This window comes from Phycodurus eques, chromosome 2 (genome assembly GCF_024500275.1).
Source record: "Phycodurus eques isolate BA_2022a chromosome 2, UOR_Pequ_1.1, whole genome shotgun sequence".
NCBI lineage: Eukaryota > Metazoa > Chordata > Actinopteri > Syngnathiformes > Syngnathidae > Phycodurus > Phycodurus eques.
Genome location: NC_084526.1, coordinates 33725984 through 33745645, shown reverse-complemented (window position 1 = coordinate 33745645; position 19662 = coordinate 33725984). Strand labels below are relative to the sequence as shown.

At 41.2% G+C, this 19662-nt stretch overlaps 2 protein-coding genes across 6 annotated transcripts in view; one reads left to right on the top strand and one right to left on the bottom strand.

Moving 5' to 3' along the window:
• Positions 1 to 1826: 1826 nt before the first annotated feature.
• Positions 1827 to 10210, top strand: anp32a (acidic (leucine-rich) nuclear phosphoprotein 32 family, member A). Of its 5 annotated transcripts, none has more exons than XM_061670408.1 (7): positions 1827 to 2149; positions 6576 to 6725; positions 6802 to 6924; positions 8419 to 8617; positions 8727 to 8824; positions 8908 to 9001; positions 9115 to 10210. In XM_061670408.1, the coding sequence occupies exons 1-7, from the start codon at positions 2096 to 2098 to the stop codon at positions 9180 to 9182; spliced, it is 786 nt and encodes a 261-aa protein (XP_061526392.1). In that variant the 5' UTR covers positions 1827 to 2095; the 3' UTR covers positions 9183 to 10210. The 5 variants fall into 5 exon arrangements, with proteins under 5 accessions (XP_061526392.1, XP_061526390.1, XP_061526389.1 ...); XM_061670406.1 differs by having other exon boundaries at positions 8703 to 8824; XM_061670405.1 differs by having other exon boundaries at positions 1828 to 2149; positions 8679 to 8824.
• Positions 10211 to 11161: 951 nt separating this feature from the next.
• The window catches only part of coro2ba (coronin, actin binding protein, 2Ba), a 70448-nt gene continuing 61947 nt past the window's right edge, over positions 11162 to 19662 (bottom strand). The window contains exons 6-13 of the mRNA XM_061670404.1: positions 18964 to 19128; positions 18307 to 18423; positions 18114 to 18218; positions 17054 to 17150; positions 16640 to 16752; positions 16428 to 16518; positions 16183 to 16322; positions 11162 to 12506 (exon numbers count right to left, since the gene is read on the bottom strand). Coding sequence (XP_061526388.1) covers positions 12372 to 12506; positions 16183 to 16322; positions 16428 to 16518; positions 16640 to 16752; positions 17054 to 17150; positions 18114 to 18218; positions 18307 to 18423; positions 18964 to 19128 — 963 coding nt within the window. The 3' untranslated portion in view covers positions 11162 to 12371. The remainder of the gene's footprint in view (positions 12507 to 16182; positions 16323 to 16427; positions 16519 to 16639; positions 16753 to 17053; positions 17151 to 18113; positions 18219 to 18306; positions 18424 to 18963; positions 19129 to 19662) is intronic.

The window sequence follows — 19662 nt, the reverse complement described above, 5'->3', positions numbered from 1 at the left end:
GAGAAAACCCTCACAAACATCGGGACAACATTCAAACAGCACAAAGGGAGGCAAGATTCAGAGAACCACAGAAATGTGATGCAAACATGCTAACCACTAGGACAAAGTGCTGCCCGACATTAGAACTTGACATGTTATCTTTGAAAGAGGAATTTGCACTTTTAAGTAAGCAGTTTCCTGATCACATAATGACTTCTGTGGAATTATGATAGCCCTACCAAATTTTTATGAAAAATAAATTAAAGTGCAGCAGTGTGCTTGTGGTTAGCACATCTGCCTCAGTCGAGAGAATCTGAGTTAAAATCTTAGGTTGGGCCCTCCTGTGTGGAGTTTGCATGTTCTCCCTGTGCTTATTTGGGGTTTCTCTGGGTACTCCAGTTTATTACCATATTCCAAAACATGCATGTTAGATAAACTGCTAACAAAATTGTCCATAGGTGTGAATGTGAATGGTTGTCTATATGTACCAAGCTTCTCGCCCAAAGTCAGCTGCCAGAGGCTCCAGCTCACCTGTGACCCTAATGAGGTCAAGTGGTATACAGGGATTGAAATGTAACTCCCTACCCTAAATTACTAAATTTATAGTGTATGTTTTTTTGCTCTAATTTTTATGGTTGTTTTGGTATATATGAGAGTCACTGATGGTGTAGTGGTACACTCGCCTGACTTTGGTGCAGGCAGCATGGGTTCAGTTCCCACTCAGTGACGGTGTGAATGGGAGTGCGAATAGTTGTCCGTGTCTCTATGTGCCCTGTGACTGACTGGCCACCAGTTCAGGGTGTAGTCCGCCTTTCGCCCGAAGTCACCTGGGATAGGCTCCAGCGTCCCGCGACCCTAACCAGGATAAGCGGTGTTGAAAATGGCTCGATGGTATATATGAGAACTTAAGTAATGGTGTGGTGTGGTATGACTTTGGACTGGATTGTGTGTGGGTCCATAAATTCTGTGATATCATGAATGCCAAAATGTACCTTACCCTGACGCAAGATGAAATCCGCCTAGTTACCAGTGCTTCGGAGAAAGCACATTCAACGTTTTGCTGTTGTTGTTTTTGAATGGCTGAATGCCCACTTCCTTGGGAGATGGATGAGACTGTATGAGTGGTCATCTTTGGGGTTTAGTTTCACACTGTACACTGGTGATCGCAAATTATGATGCCTATATCTCATTTTGAATAAGACCTCATGCGCAATGCTTTCTTGTAAAATTTCACAGAAAAAAATGAAAAAGAAAAAAAACTATAATGAATGAAAAAATTACAGGTATTTTGAAATAGGGACTTAGGGAGCTACTTTTCAACCATCCTTTAGAAACTGGAGGGGTGGTTTTATTATTATGTTTTTAAAATATACTGTTTTTTAAATATACAAAACAATGCTTATTTTTAGTTATATTAGAACCAGTGGCGGGTGTACATCTACTTTCCACAGATGTTCAATGTAATGTTTCTCGTGATATATATATATATATATAGGTGTGCAGTACTGTCACTTGGGGTTTTATTTCAGTGTAACTGGAGTAAGAGACTGCAGCATAATTAGACGTGTCATCTGGAACCATTTGTTCTGTCGCGGTCGCCATTGTTGTTGCTTTGTTCCTTGTTACTGTAAGGAAAGGACAAACGGCTACCGGAAATGGGCAAAAAAATGCAGAGGGAACTCCACCTTGTGGTGTCCTATCCAATACCAGCCGTAGCGACACGCCCGACTTGGAGGAGAACTGCAGCACATTTTCACAACACCGCGTGTGGGTCGCGCTCGAGTATAAAGGCAAACTACACGAGGGACAACCGCAGTGACGTCAACGCGGTCGCCGTCTGCGCGAGTATGAAGAAGCCTTGAGCCTCAGCCAGCCGTCGACAACAAAACCCCCACTGTTCGACAGGAGGGGGGTTCGTTCCATTGGTCCGTGCGTATGTACATCAACGCGCTCTAAATTCGGCACCTCCTATTGGTCGACAGTGACGACAATCCCGAGCCCGCGCCCACCTAGCGGATCAAGTTTGAATGGACTGCAACAGCCTCGCTCTGGAGGTGCCAGGAGCATTTGCGCTAATTATTTCAAAAGTGTGATTCAAAGGGCGCGCTGAACCAGGATGGAGATGAAGAAGAGAATTCACCTCGAACTGCGGAACCGTACTCCGTCAGAAGTAAGTTACCATGCGGACCATGGCTTTCCCTTGTCAGGGAACGGTGAACGCTTTCGTGTGCGTTCTTGGCGTGTTGGAGAGAAGAAGAAGAAGAGAGAGAGCGAGATACAAAGTTTGTCAAGTCTGAGGAGGATGCGGACGTCGACGCTGCTTTGTTGCGAAGGTGTTGACTAGTGACAGGTGCTGCCGGCGCGTCGGTCAACTCGATCTCCCATCTCCGGCGTGCTCCGGACTATTAAAGTGCGCCCGTATAAACAAGGCAAGCGGCGCGAGAAGCCATAGCGGTAACTTTTGATCTACGAAGCCGCTCGTTGATAATATTGACGCGATGCTTCGACCGCCCATTATGGAGTAATATTTTTCAGAATATTTTTTTTTTTTAGCCAAGCAGTGACAAATTAATAATAAAGCCTCGAAGTGCCGCTGGCCAGCTCCACCCAGCAGAATCCCTCAACGCTTTTAGCGTAGTATTGCAATGGTGAGGCATACTGTATTGTAGAGAGAACGTTGGCGGGCAGTGCTGCTTAGCAAAGACCGTTGACGTACTCGCCTGGGGCAAAATACGACATACTTATTCCGTTCGCACCTACTAAATGCTTGTATCGGTTGGTTGCTTGTTTGAAGCAGTTGTGCCATTTCGAATGCGTCGTAGACGTCCACACCTCGCAGGTTGTTTCAAGAAGTAGGACACGCCGCCATTTTACTGCCATGCAAAGGTCCTACTTCGAAAAACTGGAACGCCGCGTTTTTTGTTGTTTTATTTTCTCGATACAAACGACGAGCGATTTATAATACCTGGTTATAAATAGAGACTTATAAGCGCCCGTCGATCCTATCTGGGTTTGTTTGTCGTAAACAACAAGGAGCAACGTTCGCCTGGCAGCGGCATAATCCGCTTTCGTTGCCCCTCCTACTCACAAATGACCCGCTTTGCCTCCGATTTGTTCGGACAGACGTGTCTCTGCTCGCTACAACAAATTAAGCAAACCTGTTTTCTTCATGATAAGCAACTAAATGTTAAATTAAATTACATTTACGTCATGTTAAATGAGTCAATTCATCGCGAGAAGTACTGCGTCGGAAAGACAGGGGACCGTTGTCAGCGCAATAATATTATGCAGGTCTATGTTCCGGTTCTCGATGCTGATTGGTGTCAGATTGAAGGCCCCAGCACTCCTGTGAATATCCATCCGCTCAATTCACTTACTGTACTGTAGTGCATTTTGTAAGATCATAATGATAATACAGCACTGTATCTCTAATAGATCGCACCCATTAAAGCACGGGTGGACAAAGTATACATCCATCCATCTGTCCATCCATTTTCTGAGCTGCTTCTCCTCACTAGGGTCGCGGGCGTGCTGGAGCCTATCCCAGCTATCATCGGGAGGAGGCAGAATACACTGAACTAGTTGCTAGCCAATCGCAGGGCACATACAAACAAACAACCATTCGCACTCACATTCACACCTACGGGCAAATAACCTACCACGCATGTTTTTGGGATGTGGGAGGAAACCGGAATGCCTGTAGAAAACCGGGGAGAACATGCAAACTCCACACAGGCGGGGCCAGGGATTGAACCCTGCTCCTCAGAACTGTGAGGCAGATGCTCTAACCAGCCACCACAAAGTATACATCCATCCATCCATTTTCTGAGCCGCTTCTCCTCACTAGGGTCGCGGACGTGTTGGAGCCTATCCCAGCTGTCTTCGGGCAGGAGGCGGGGTACACCCTGAACTGGTTGCCAGCCAATCGCAGGGCACATCGAAACAAACAACCATTCGCACTCACAATCATTCCTACGGGCAATTTAGAGTCTCCAATTAATGCATATTTTTGGGATGTGGGAGGAAACCGGAGTGCCCGGAGAAAACCCACGCAGGCACGGGGAGAACATGCAAACTCCACACAGGCGGGGCCAGGGATTGAACCCGGGTCCTCAGAACTGTGAGGCTGACGCTCTAACCAGTCGGCCACAAAGTATACATACATTCTTTAATCCTACCAATATCAAGAGTCCTGTAATATTTGTTGAAATAATGTAGCCCTTTTGGGGGTTAAATTGGGTCATTATAATGTATTCATTATTTTCTCATTTATCTCATTTAATAATTATTGAACATAAACAAAATACATTTTTATATAAATATTTTACACACTTTTATTTAAATAATTGGTTAGTTAATTTAACAAAAATTAAATATAAATAACTGTGAAATGTGTTTTTCTATGACAATGTGGTTTTCTATGACAACAACCGATTTTGTATACACTATACTTTTTTACTTATTTTGTTTTTTTTTACGAAGGACCTGACTCTTCTGTTGGTTATAATAAAATGTGGCTCTTGAGCACCAAAGTTTTCCCAGCACCGCATTAAGTACAAGAGGTAGGCTTCCGCGTCGTTCGAGGAGCAAAGTGAACACTTACATTACTGCTCACCGTCTTCATTTGCTCAAATTTTGTCATTAAGATATTCATGTTTTTTAAAAAAAAAAATAAATATCCTACTTAATGTAAACTGAACAACTGCCCTGAGTTTAGATGTAGTTAAAATATTGCTTCACATTTCAATAGTGGTTAATGCTGCTTATTGAGAAATAGATTATTGTTTCTCAAACTTTTTACACTAAGGACCACAAAAAACAAAAATACTTGCTAATGCTCTCTAAGTACCGCCATCATAAACAACATGTAAATACACTAGGGTAGTAGGCCCACATGTTCAGAAATGAATTAGATGTTTTAGTCCTAAAAATGATATGTAATGTTGTTGTAAGGCCCCGCGACCCTAGTGAAGATGAGCGGTACGGAAAATGGATGGATGGATTATTGTAATCCACTGTAACATTATGCCGTTTGTTAAATATAGGGGGGGAACTAATTGAAACAACGATTCAATTAAAATGTATTCCCTATTCCCCTTGACTGTTCTGTCCCCTAAAATCATTTTCTGTCCGGCTGCATTTTCAATAAACATCAGAATAATAAAAAAAATAAGCAGAGGGAGTATTTCAAACTCCCCACAGCAAAACTATTCCAGCACAAAAGGCATACAGATCATTCATTCTGCATGGTCATGCAGCTGGACAAGACAGGTTAAAAAGAAAAAAATGATTGCACATAAAAGTTAAAAAAAATTGTACCTCGATTACAGTTGAAAAAACAAATAATTGTTTCAAAAGCAAATGTATTAAACTTTTAAGTGTTGCACGTAAATACCCAGTAAGAAGCGGCTCAGACAATGGATAGAAAAAATTGCACAGTATGTGAAATCAGGCTTCAAAATGGTCAAGAATTGAGACGTTCTTTCAGCTTGCAGGCGTTGTGGGCGTTTTGCGGAATGCGCTGAAAACCCCGCACCTTGGAAATTTCAGCTGTCAATGAAATATGTGCCTTCGGAGGCGGGTGAGGAGAATTCCCAACGATGCACATCGCACACGTTCTCATGGGCCGCAGAGAGGCATTCTGTGGCGGCCAGGCAGCCTCTGAGCCCCGCGCCGGGACAATTTTCCGTTCTTTGCCTCTGTTGAAATTCAGCGGGTCATGCGTCCCGCTGCTGTTGCCGCCAAAGTGTGTACCATATGTGGCCACAGTAGTGCGATACACCGCCGCCCCCCTGGATATATATTTTTTCCTTGCTCCTAGCCCCGCGACGTTGCGTTGGACTGCCGGCGGCTACTGTAGCTACTGGCAGGCTAGTGTTGGGCCGCCAAGACTGCAAAGGCGGCAGGTTTGCCGGTGCCTTGCGACACGCTGCGCGTAGCCCTAACCCTAACCCTAACCCTGTACGTAGCCCAAATAATACACAACACATTGCACATCGGGGAAGATATTTTTTTTGTTGAGCTGTAGGCGTAAATTGATGGCTAACTGCACGCTGTAGTGGTAGAACTGGGCCAAGTTATGAATAAGGAAGTGGCAATTCCGCCGAATGTACACTGCATGGAATAAGGGCGCTTAGCAATTATATATTGGGGGTGGCCCAACTCAAGCTGTTACGTGGTTGCATCACCGCACAATTCAGCACTAAATTGTTCCGTCTTTGCACACGTTTTCAGCCCTTACTTACAAACATATTTAATGTATTTTGAAACAAAACACAAAAATGACTTTACTGGGCCTTTAAAAGTTAAATACAACTGAACTGTATTTAGGCAGCAATTGTTTTGTTTACCACTAGAGGGAGCCTGTATACCATGAGTGGTACCTGCACCACACTTGGTGGAGAATCTATGTATTAGAGCAATTAAAATACTCTACATGTGTTATTAATTGACACTTAATTCAGCATAGTGCCCTCCAAAAAAATCATTTCTGAGGATGATTCTGGTTGAGCCTTATATGTTGTTTGTTTTACTTTCATCATTGATCATTTGTGATTGGTAAATGATAACCAGACTTGAATGTGTTTGCGTTGTAGGTCAAAGCACTTGTTCTTGACAACTGTCGCTCCAATGATGGTAAGCTCGAGGGTCTAACAGACGAATTTGAGGAGCTGGTATTCCTGAGCACAATAATGGTTGGACTGACCACAGTCGCCAACTTGCCAAAGCTAAAAAAACTCAAGAAGGTTGGTTTGATTTCATTACAAAAAAACATGTTAATTAAGAGTGTGCATATTTTTTATTGTTTGAATCATTCAACAGCTTGAACTCAGTGATAACAAGATCTCAGGAGGCTTGGAAGTGTTGGCAGAGAAATGCCCCAACCTCACACATCTCAACCTAGGTGGCAACAGGATTAAAGACCTCAGCACCATTGAACCACTGGTAAATTGGGACATAAACATGGATGAATGCCGTACGTACTGGTAGTCATTGATTTAAAAAAACAAAAAAACAATACATTTATTTTTATTTCACCGTTTTTTTTTTTTTTTTTTTAAATCAAAGTAAGGTAATTGAGAAGAGATTCTCATTTGCAATGCTGACCTGGTTGCAGACAGCAGAGTAAAAAAAACACAAATTGTTTTGTATGTGAACTCAAGTGGTGTGTCGCGTAGATTAGTATAAATTGTGTGACGTTGCACAGTACCCTAGTGAATATAAGTGTTACGGAAAATGAACGAATCAAACTCATTGTGTGGTATTGTGTGCAACATCAATACCACACTAAGAGCTCAAAGATCCTGTAAAGTGAGGTCAGTGACCCCCTACGTATTTCACGTTTCGGCACCCTTGGATTCATGTATTTGCAGATTTTATTTTTTTTCCCTCTCCCCCATTTCTTGATTTCAATTTCATGTATGTGTGTGTGTGTGTGTGTGTGTGTGTGTGTGTGTGAGGCAGGGGGCTGGATCAACCCCCTTTTTTCGTGGAAAATACTTATTGGCAGTATATACTCGCTCTTTCAAGATTTTTTGGGGGTTATAAAAAAATTCTCAATGCAATTATAATGGATTAAATTATTTATGGATTTTCGCTATTTGCGGTCAAGCCCGGTCCCTATACCAAAAGAATATCGAGGGTCTTACTCTAGTATGAGGCATATAGCTGGATGAACTAATTTTATTTGTCTGGATTTTCGGGGCATGTCTAAAACCAAGCCCAAGCACTCACTTGAGCTTTCTGGTATGAGTCAGTCCTCCCCCACTATATAAGTACTGAGCACCGTCATTTCACACGATCCGGTAGCCAGTCAGCTCGCTATATCGCTATGTTGTGTGGAGCCACACATAGGACGCAAAACAGTGTGAGGCGGTGACTTATTCGACGACACTGACGCCTGTCCGCAGGGTAGCATCCTTCAGTTGTATCACTTCTGGTCCTCCTTATTAGAAGTAAAGCCAGGGCATCTCAACCAGCAATTAAAGGCACCAGGCTTGAACCAGTTAGGTTGCCGGGCAACCAATGCCAATTATGGACACACTTTTGCCGGGTCGCCATCGTCCTTGCACCGTCCCACACCTTGTTTCCGCAGTGAAACCACAAATGTGTGCAGTGTCTAAAGGAAAGGCTAATCTGTGCAACACTGTAGCTCTGCTTACCTTTTTTTTTTTTTAGCTGTCAAGTCAATGGCTGAGAAAGTCTGTGTGCCGGGGGTTATTATGCTAATTAGCCCCACACTGACACGTAATTTCAGAACTAGGCTCAAGATAACTGAATATTGACTTGGTTGTTAAATGTCCCACTTGATGGGTGGCCAGGCACTTTTAAAAGTCAATATTCCTCAACATGTCCCCTTAAAACACAAGTTGTAAAATAGAACAGTTATCCATCGCATATGTTGCTCTGCATTGCTCATGAGACTCATCCTTCTGACAGAAAGAACTGGGGACGCTGAGAAGCCTTGAGCTGTACACATGTGAAGTGACAAATCTGAGCGAGTACAGAGACAGCGTTTTCAAGCTACTACCACAGCTCACCTATCTGGACGGCTACGACAAAGATGACAAAGAGGCACCATGTTCGGATACCAAGCTTTACGCAGAAGGCTGGGAATGTGGCGATAAAGATGAGCATGGTATGTTTGACACATTATACACTTGGATTAAAAAGAGTACACTGATAGATACTATACATAGTTCACAGATCCATTTTGCTGAAAGGCCATGGGTTTTACCCAGCTATAGATGGAGAGGATTATGGTGACGAGGCACCATCAGGAGACGAGGAGGATGAGGGAGATGACGATGAAGAGGAGAATGTTGATTGGGGCCTTAGTGGAGAAGTCAGACTTAAATTATTCTTGAATTATTGAAATATATGAAAGTGTTGTTGTTGTTTTTTTTAATGCATTGTGGTCATCATCAGAATGAAGATGAGGAGGACCTGAATGACAAAGAAGTAGATGCTGATGAGGAGGCGGAGGAAGATGAGGAGGAGGAGGATGAGGAGGAGGAGGAGGGTGAGTAGGATTGGTGGACAAAGAAAAAACAGAATTCCTTTTTTTTGAATGAAAGGGGAAAAACTGCAAAGTTTCTTCTGGCATTGTAAACAATTTGACTGTTGTTCCAATAGAGCAAGAGCGGGGTCAGAAGAGAAAACGAGAACTGAATGAAGAAGGAGAAGACGACGATGATGATTGAGGGTCATTTCGAGGCTAAATGTGAACTGTTTGAACTCATGTGTCCCAGTCTCTTTCCCAATAACCAAGTGTTTTTCCCTGCCATAGGAGAGCTTTGGTTCTTTGCCCTTTTGTCACAGGCTCTGCAGCTTTGTGCATCTTTGAAGCTCTTAACAGTCTACTTTTAACTACTTTGCAGACACACATTTTGTGAGCTCGGCAACAATAAACCTTTCAAGAGAAATTTGGGGTGTTTTCTCACTCTTTGTATGAGACCAGTTTGTGAATAGATATGTATTTTAAGCCCCTCACTTTAAAAAGAAAATAAAGAAACAAAAAAGTGCATGTCTAAATCCAGTAGAAGTCCAGATATGTGAGCTGGAGTCCAGTAATTGCTGAAGAATTTCTTCGTCCTCTTTCTGCATTATACTTTATTTCCTAGAAATAAATGATGTGTACTATGCTAGCCTGATGTGAAACGTGCGCTGAGAGTGACCCTCTGAGGCATTTAAGCTATAGCCCAAGTTGACCTTTGTGAAAGCCGCTCCTCCATGTCAAATCCTAAGCTTTGATAGTTCTGATATTGCGTGTTCTTGTAAATATTGACCAAATATATTTTTTTGTATTCTCTTTGATGGCAGCAGACATTGAGTATATAACTGATGTGAAACTATACATTGTAATAAGATATAAATGATGTATTCTACTTTACCCGGAATGGGCAGTGTGAAACTTCTTGGATTTGGACAGAACATTTTCAACATAATCTCTCCATAAAGATTATTATTTCCGAATCAGAATTCTTTCCGTGTCTGTCCATGTTCTTTTGTGACAAACTATCGGCACTATATGAAAATGTGCTGGCAGTACAGAGAAGTTCTGGTTGGTCCATGAATGTTCAAAGCTGTATGTGTGCAGCAAACTGTTACTGTAGTTACAGTATTTGAATTTTCACAATAATACAATATGGTCAAATTGGCCTTCATCAATCCTCATTCAAATATTTTTTTCCCTCTTTGAATTTACAACAATAAAACCGGTTTATATATATTTGGAGCTTTGTCGTTTTTGCAAACATGATTAATGACTTCCTCATTTACTGTATAAATCTATGATGGACATGCAGCCTGGGTCATTTTAAGACGGACTCTACTGTATATTTCAATCATTTTCCTATCTTGTCAGTTCTGCAAGAAAACCATCCATTAGCCATTACTGCTGTTATATACCACAGTCTATAAAACAGCATTTTGTTTAGCCTTTGTTTTTTTTGTGCGCCTCCTCAACTTGACATGACACACTGAAACTCGCCCTTCACCGTAGTTCATAGTTCCTTTCTAGGATAATTGGCTACAAAATAAGGTAGTCAGCCCCTTGCACAATCTAGCCATCCATCAATTGTCTGAGCCGCTTCTCCGCACTATGGTCGCAGGTGTGCTGGAGCCTATCCCAGCTATCTTCGGGCAGGAGGTGGGGTACACCCTGAACTTGTTGCCAGCCAATCGCTGGGCACATACAAACAAACAACCATTCGCACTCACATTCACACCTACGGGCAATTTAGAGTTGTCAATCAACCTACCGTGGATGTTTTTGGGATGTGGGAGGAAACTGGAGTGCCCGGAGAAAACCCACGCAGGCACGGGGAGAACATGCAAACACCACACAAGCGGGGCCGGGGATTGAACCCTGGTCCTCAGAACTGTGAGGCAGACACTTTAACCACCGTTACACCGTGTCGTACTGACTGTGACTTATTCATTTAGAATCTAATACAATATTTAGCACTTGTGTTGGATCTCATTGGATTATCATGTACATTTTATTGGTTTGACACTAACATATGTTTAAATTAGGCCATCTTGCGTGCATGTTTAGGTTTATACTGACGCCTAACATGATGCAGGGTGCAACAACTTGGATGCTACTAAGCAAAAACGTAATAACAATGACAGACACAAGAAGAAATGCTCAAAGTGACAGACTGTAGAAGAATCAACCTTTAATTAAATTTACTGGATCACGTTTCATTCTTGTTACACAAGTACTGAAGCCAAACATATCCTTTGCACTTTCTAAGTCCACTAAAAGATAGGATCAGTTAGAGGATGTTTCTAAATTGCCAAGAAAAAACAAATACAGTGAGTGGTTTTATGGCTATTATAGTTTCAAAAAATGAAAAAAAATATATATATTTAAGGTTTTAAAATGTGGTTAAAAGTTAGCATACATGTCTTTCTACTATTAGAAGGAGAGCAAAATTAGATATTTACTCATAATAAATATGGTTTGTAGTAACAGTGATATAGGTAACAACTAAAGGAAATCGTTATTGAGACTATACTACCTTTATACAGGATCTACCTTTATGGTGTTATTGTAAAAAAACAAAACAAAACAAAGAGCCACTTCCATGACAATCTTGCATCAATTATATGTAAACATTCAGCAAAATCTGTCAGTCATCACAATCATTACTTGCTCATCCACATACTCATAAACAATATGAGAAAAATTACTAATAAATAGAAGCAAATGTACAATACCCCCATCCATGTAATTAGCCCTAAAACCAAATAAGCGCCCCCAAAAAATTCCCTTAAGGCTTAGCTGCAGAGCCAAGAGTTCACACCTGCTTGTTACCTGTTTGCTCTCTTCAGAAGACTGCACTTGAGCAGTTGTATTAGCGTCAGGTAGCAGTAATAGACATACACAAGTACGTGTACGTCAGCCATTTTGAGATGATGCTGTACTCGCTGCAGTAACATTTAAGACTTTGAAGAAAATATTTTATCGACCAAATTGGCCTCAATAAGAAAAAGAATGTTGCTGCTTGTCAGTACTTGGGGATAACCTAGAAGATTTGGAGGCATTTTCGATAAAGCATAGTGGCTGAAACTCAGACAAGATTCTTAAAGGTCTGATGGAAAGTGTGCCGTAATTCATCACCTTTTCTAATCCAATGAATTCATAACATAAAATAACATTTCACTGATTGCAATCTTTCACTCAATGTGGCAATCAATGACCGCTACTCTATTGTATAACATAGTTGTCTTTATTACAATATTGCGGTAATCAAAAAAATGATTGTCCAATGACCATAGAATGTGTGAGGCAGAACAGCAGGAGTTAGGCTCAAACATGGAGGAGGGCTCCGAAGCTTTTTGGAGGTCCAAACTGGAGGCAAAGCAGGCGGCTTTGTCTGAGGTCAGATGTTGTTGGGGTTCACATTCTTCATGTTGTTCAATTCCAGTTCCAGTTGGCGTATTTGCACATCCTTGCTGCTCAACTCCTCCCTCAGCCTCCGCAACTCATCCTGCTGCCGGAAGAACATCTGCAGGAGCTACAATAGAAAAATACAATTAAAAGAGGAAAATAGGAAGGTCCATGCAACAATTACAATAATATGGCATTACCTAAACAGTATTTTTGAGAGGACAAATATGGACCATGTATATGATATTTTGACATTTTGATATAATTCCGACTTTCACATTAAGTGCCTAGTGGTTAGAATGTCTGCCTCTTAGTTCTTGTATGGGCCTGATATCTTCGTATCCAATACCATCACTTTTTTTCAGGAAGCCAAAAAATAGTCCACCGGGCCGCCTCTGTAATCATAATCTTATAAATTATGGTTTCAATAGTTGTTATTTTAATGTTATTGCATCCATCTTGTAATGGTAGACACAGTTGCAGCCTGAATCAAAGTACCGTCATTTCTCGTGTATAATGCGCACCCATGTATATACGCACCCCCAAAGTTGACCTCAAAATTCTGTAAAACCCTTCTACCTATGTATAATGCATTTTTACAATGCATGATTTTGCTTCTTCCCATATGATTAAAACATAAAGTATTATCTGTAGTTTGTTATCCATCCGTCCATCCATTATCTGAGCCACTTCTGCTCACTAGGGTCGCGGGCGTGCTGGAGCCTATCCCAGCTGTCATCGGGCAGGAGGCGGGGTACACCCTGAACTGGTTGCCTGCCAATCGCAGTGTAGTTTGTTAGATTTTTTTTCAAATAATTTTTATGAAGTTAAGCACTTCATTTGAACACGTAATACTTTTTTTTTTTAAATTTACTTGCTCTTATTTTGAAATTCACAGCCCCACTTTTCTTTAGTAAATTAGAAAACACACAGTTGTGCTCATATGTTTGATTACACAGGCAGAATTTGTAAGATGTCTCTCCAGCGTCTTACAAATTCTGCCTGGACACGCTGGAGAGACTACGTCCTTCGGCTGGCCTGGGAACGCCTCAGGATCCCGCCGGAAGAGCTGGATGAAGTGGCTGGGGAAGTCTGGACGTCCCTGCTGAAGCTACTGCCCCCGTGACCCGACCCGGATAAGCGGTAGAAAATGGATGGATGGATGGATGAATTTGTAAGATGGGTACAATTTTTTAAAGAAAACATGAAGGACCAGGCGAAACATATTTAATCTTATTTTAATGGGATTCAAATTAAACGATCAAGCATTTCAGAAAAGCATTATCATTAAACAAAACATAACAATAATGAAATTAATGATGGTTGTTATCAGTCATATTTAAGAAAAAACTATATTTCACAAATTCTGCCAGGGTATATAAACTTATGAGCACATACATATATGCAGTCATACATACCCCTGTCATATTAGAATGAAAGTGTAGCCCCCCCCCCAATACGTGGTGGTGGCATTTTGGAATGAAAGTGCACAGTTTTTTCATAACCACAAGATGGCGGCATACATTTATGAAAGGTGAAAGTTTTTTTTTCCATTTGCCCCTATAGCTATTTATAATTGACTTTAGATTTTTGGGGAAAGAATTTTAAAAAAAATTTTTGGGGAAAGAAATGCACATTATACATGAGAACTTACGGTATATGACATTTTAATGTCATATACCGTAAGTGTCGGTATATTCTTACGGTATATGACATTTCAATGTGTCGTCATCAAAAATATCTGTGTGTATGGAATAATTTGCCTTTACCAATTCTGTTTTCAACCTTGGTTAAAAAAAAAAGCAAGTCTATTACACCGGATTAATTACATCTCGAAAGTCAATTAAAACTCAGTGCTTTATTTTGCAAACAAACAAATACCATTGCTGATTGGTTGAATTGGATAGTTTATGCCTGGACAATAGTTTAGATTTCTATTTTGTTAATGTACTTGTATAAATGTCTACTCTTACATGCTATTTATATTATATATTTAGATTTCCTACATCCACTATTTCCAATGAAATGATGGAAATTTCCCCATTGTGGGACTCATAAAGGTTCTCTTATCTTATCCATCCATCCATTTTCTGAGCCGCTTCTCCTCACTTGGGTCGCGGGCGTGCTGGAGCCTATCCCAGCTGTCATCGGGCAGGAGGCGGGGTACACCCTGAACCGGTTGCCAGCCAATCGCAGAGCACATACAAACAAACAACCATTCGCACTCACATTCGCATTCACACCTACGGGCAATTTAGAGTCTCCAATTAATGCATGTTTTTGAGATGTGGGAGGAAACCGGAGTGCCCGGAGAAAACCCACGTAGGCACGGGGAGAACATGTAATACACCATCAAGTTGGCTGCCAACCACCGTAAAAAGAGAAGAAGAAGAATTCCTTTCCAGTTCAGAGGGCATCTTGTGTGGCCGTGAATTATTTTACATTTATATCTCCAGATGTGTTTTAATTGGCGTGTGAATAGTTATTTGTTATTTCAAACTTGGTTGCTCTCTACTGCTACTCTACTCTCTTACTGTATCACCCAGTCACTTATTTCGGTGTTTTGCGGCTTCAGGACATGATGCTAACCTTAGCTGTTAGCATCCTGCTTTTCCGTCTTTCCCTACCCACTCCTTGGCCTCCCTTCGTGATAACATAAACGATATGTGTAAGAAGCATGGTAAGAAGTGTAGTTTATTCCCTACCATGGAGGCGATGATTAGTGACTTACAATGCGTTGACACCGGACGCAAAGAGAACTTTCTCCTCCCCGGCTTGGCAGCCGGTGGGAAATAATGTACGCCCAAGCAACTTACGCTCTCTCTCTCTCGCTCTCTGTCTCTCTTTTCTTTTTTTTTTTTTTTTTTAAAACAATATAGTGTTTATTTACAATTTATTTTGTGACTGGACACAGAGCCGTTCTGGCCGGTAATGTCGGATGCTGGGTATAACTGGAACAATCGAGTCAGCGTTCAGGGGTTTCCATAACAAAATACAGACATTCCGTAACATTTGACAGCTCTGTTTACCAAAAACGTTCATATATAAGGCTACGATATATGTGAATCGACACAAAGACGTTTACATTATGTTTGTATGTGAATGAATATTTTACATTATGACTGGACTAGTTAACGGATGCTTACAGTACATTGTACATACAAATGTAGGTAAGTGGGACCTATGAATAAACTTCCAAAGAATTATTGGTGAAAGAAAGCTATGGAGTACACAATGGTAGTTTTATCTTGAAGCAAATTTGTCAAACTCTGGCCCGCCACATCATTTTCTGTCGCCCACGAAAGCAAATCAAGTGTGTCAAGTTCATGTTTCTTGCTAAATAGATATAGTTCTTATCATTTTAGCATTTTTTTCTGGACCAATTTACCATTTTTTCTGTACCTTTTGCAAATATTAAAAACATTTGTTTTTACCAATTTGGTTTTAAATATTAAACAATATTTGTATACTATACTTAAATATTTGGCTGTCACTACTTTGCTTGACCTTTAATTTCGAATTATTTACTTTTGTTAAAAAAATCTATTTAAGAACAATGAAATGCAGGGACAATTGTGTATAAATAACATGAAGGGATTATACTATTACAGTATATGATTTTCACAGTCATAAGATCCACTTAACATCCACTTAACCATAACTAAATATTAAAAAATATATATAAAAAATGAATTTGACACCCCTGTCTTAGAGGGTAAATAGCTGTAAGTCATTTACAAAAACAGGGTTAGAGCTATTTCACATGTGTATTTTTGGATCCAGGCATGACTATCTTCAGGTACCTCATTTTCCGTCCTGGGTGGTACGTTCTCAAGCAAGTCGATGCCATTCACAACCACATTTTTCTTGTCCTTCACTGGGGCCTTGAACACTAACTTGTTTGGCCGGTTGTAGCCATCCCTCAAGGACATTAAGACTGGCTCTGTTTGAACAGAAGAAGCCACACAGTGAGATCATAGATCATAAAATCATGACATGACGTTATTTGTGAGTTTTGAATCTGCTTTAAATCTTAAGTGTTCCTTACCTCTGTCGATGCCACTGAGCCACTCGGTCGCTGAGAGTGCAGGTTCTGTTCCTGCCGTCATTGGATAAATGTCTTCTTGGTATGTGTCTGACTGTAACGCAGACACATCAAAATCCACTTTCAGTGAATTCATTTGAAAAGTCAATTGTTGCAGAGTATTGTCCACTAAGATTCAGGAAAGCAAAGCTTTCAGTCTTGAGTTTCTCACTGACCCTTCTTGGTACAATCATTGAAATAGGCTCTATCAAGCCCTTGAGGGTGACCAACTTGTAGAAGCGGAACACCTCACAGGCTCCCACATCCAGACCATGCTTTGGCATCACGCCTGTAAAAGAGAGTCAATAATGTGACACATAGATCACATAAAGGGTGAACGCAGAACTAACTTTGACAGCACTGGACAAACTGAGGTTTCAGTTAACATGACTCTGCTTTATCTTTCATTAGTTTCTGCTCAAATCCTCTTTTCCTGACAAGCCCACTTTCATACAAAACACATTTCCATTGTGACCGGTTCGCCTTCTCCTGTCACGACTGGCTAATAATGAAGTAGGTAGGGGCTTTCTTTTAAGCGGAGCCACTGCCAGTAATAGTGATGGTGTATAACACATGAGTAAATGATTTACCTAATCCTTTCTGAGGGGCCGGGGACCGGAACTCCATTAGATACTGGATGAATGGTTTCTCTGTAGTAATCTCAAAGTAACGGATGTTTCCGTCGCCCTAGTAACACATCAGAACATGACTGTGTGAGCTTGGATGACCTTTTTGAATCCAATAGTTGTTGACATTTTGGGCCCTATTTTCGTGACCGGTTATAAATCCTGCGCGGTGGGCAGCACAACTGTGTGCCAGGGGTGGGTTAGACTGGTGCAGCCCGATAGTGGGCTGTGCCATCGTGGGAGTGTTTACAGCAGATTTCATTTGGCGACTTAAATATGGCCGCGGACATCAGAATCTGTCTGCCTGGGCCCTGATCAAATTCACCAAAATTGCATTAGATCAGCTGCGCAGGCAGTTAGATGTGGTCTAAGCAGGCATACGTTTAGACCGACTTTCTGCCACCAAATTGTCACTCTGTTGGGCCGGAATGCCCATCTTGGCGCAGACCGTGCAGCGAGCCTTCCACTTGTATGAAAATCACAATCCGCCGGCATTTGCGCCCCACCGTCTACGAAAATAGAGCCCCTTGAGTCTGACTCCAAGAACAGAACAGATCATGTAATCAGTCTCTGAACACTGTTGACCCTTTTCCCCATTTCCTTTGTCAAAACTTTTCAAGGGAACCAACATAAGCGAAGAAATTACTGGAATCTTTATGACTATGATGGACAGGGACTGGGGTAAAGAAATGCAAAAAGATAGGAATGAGGGGTGTGAGACAACCAATGATATAAAGGACCCATATTGCAGTTCTGAATGTTATGTTGTTTTTTTTTTTAATATTATGACGACTGCTACTATTTTCTCCAGTAGTATCTAGAAGTAGTAGTTGGTAGTGAAAATGATTGAAGGTGCAATTTCTCACTCTGAAAAGTGTCTGTTAAAGTGAAGCATGGGCATTCCACTATTCATCATTTGGGCAACCAAAATGTATGTTTCTTACTACAGTAAATATTACACTAAAAGAAAAATAGAAAAAAAGAAAGAAGAAAAATGTGTGAGACAGAATGGGGCCCTGCGAACCTTGCCTGCCAGGTACAACATGTGCGTGTCATTGTCATAGAAGGGAAACAACAATCCAGAGAGTCCATCTATATCCTCCTCCATCACTGGCATAGACAAATCCTCCTGGGGGGAGGAACACACATATTGATGCAAAAACAGGCACACACTTGCTACTCCCACTCAGAAAGTGCCATATGGAGGTGTAACAGACCTGATCCCAAAGAGCAATCTGACGTGTGTTCCAACGAGAGACGCCCGTGGTGAGCAGCCGCTTGAGGTTGCCCAGGAAAACCACTCGGTTTACCCGGTGGTTCTTATAGCTGGCTTGCTGGAAGAGGAGCACAAAGAGAGAATGAAGTGTCAGGGGGATGCTCTAAATAAAAGAGAGACCAAATGGAATCAACCATGAACCTATTGTTCTTTGTTGTATAAAAAGCAACAATAATCCTATTTTGGGGATTATTCATTTGGAATTCAGGTATAGACCATTTATGTGGCTTGTCCCTTTCTCCTATCTGACTGTGATCACCTCCTGTAGTGCATGAGTCCTAAAGACAATTCATTGGACATCAAGCAAAAAACACCAGAAATTTAAACCTTGGGAAGGGAGACTAGATTTCCAATATGGGGGGAATTTTTTTTGTCTAAAAGAATATAGAAAGTGAAAAAGACACTACATTAAGATAGATGTTTTGTGTCTTGTGTAATAGAACACAGAATAAATCATCTTAAAACATATTTTATGCAATAAATCAAAGTGATTGACTCATTTTAGCCCCAAATATATTTCATCTGATGATGAGGTTGTTTTTTTTCTTCCATCATTGATGATTGCTGAAACAGAATACCCTCCTTCTACGTAACCTACCTGAAGGACTCTCCCAGAGCGCGGCTCAATGATTCGCAGTTTCCTGTCTTTACAGCTGGTGGCCAGCAGGCTGCCGTCTGTGTTGAAGGACATGCTTAGGATGACGTCTGTGTGGCAGTCAATCATTTTTACTGGCTCGCCGATCTCCAAGTTCCAGATCAGAATCTGACGAAAAGGAATGTTTGATTGGAGTTGATAGCTTGTGTTTGAATTGAAGGGCTCTGGAAAAAGACCAAGGTCCTGATTTACTTAAAGTTTGAAAGTCCAAAAGCTTGTAAACTTGATTGTACACGCCAGAGGCAATTTTAGGATCCGAGGTTTAGGGGTGCTTCAGCATTAGCAACCCCAAAAATTATATATGTATGCCTATGCCAGTCAGTAAGCTATTCAGTACCACCTTGGCTTTAATATTATCACATGTACATAACACAACAACTAAATTATCTCTGTCCAATTGAAACAGGACTCAACGAACCACCTGAATCGTTTCCTATTGTTAGGGGGGGTTTTCTGTAACTCAGTAATATGTTTGCTCACCTAAAATTGACTTGGTGAAAACCATCAGAGCTACCCAAAGCGACAAACCCTCTTTTAAATACGGCGGTCCCCAACATTTTTTCAGGTTCAATTGCCAACAGCGTCCGTTTTATGTCAGTGAGTGGACCAGCAATTAGCACCCGCTATTTGGGATCTTAGTAA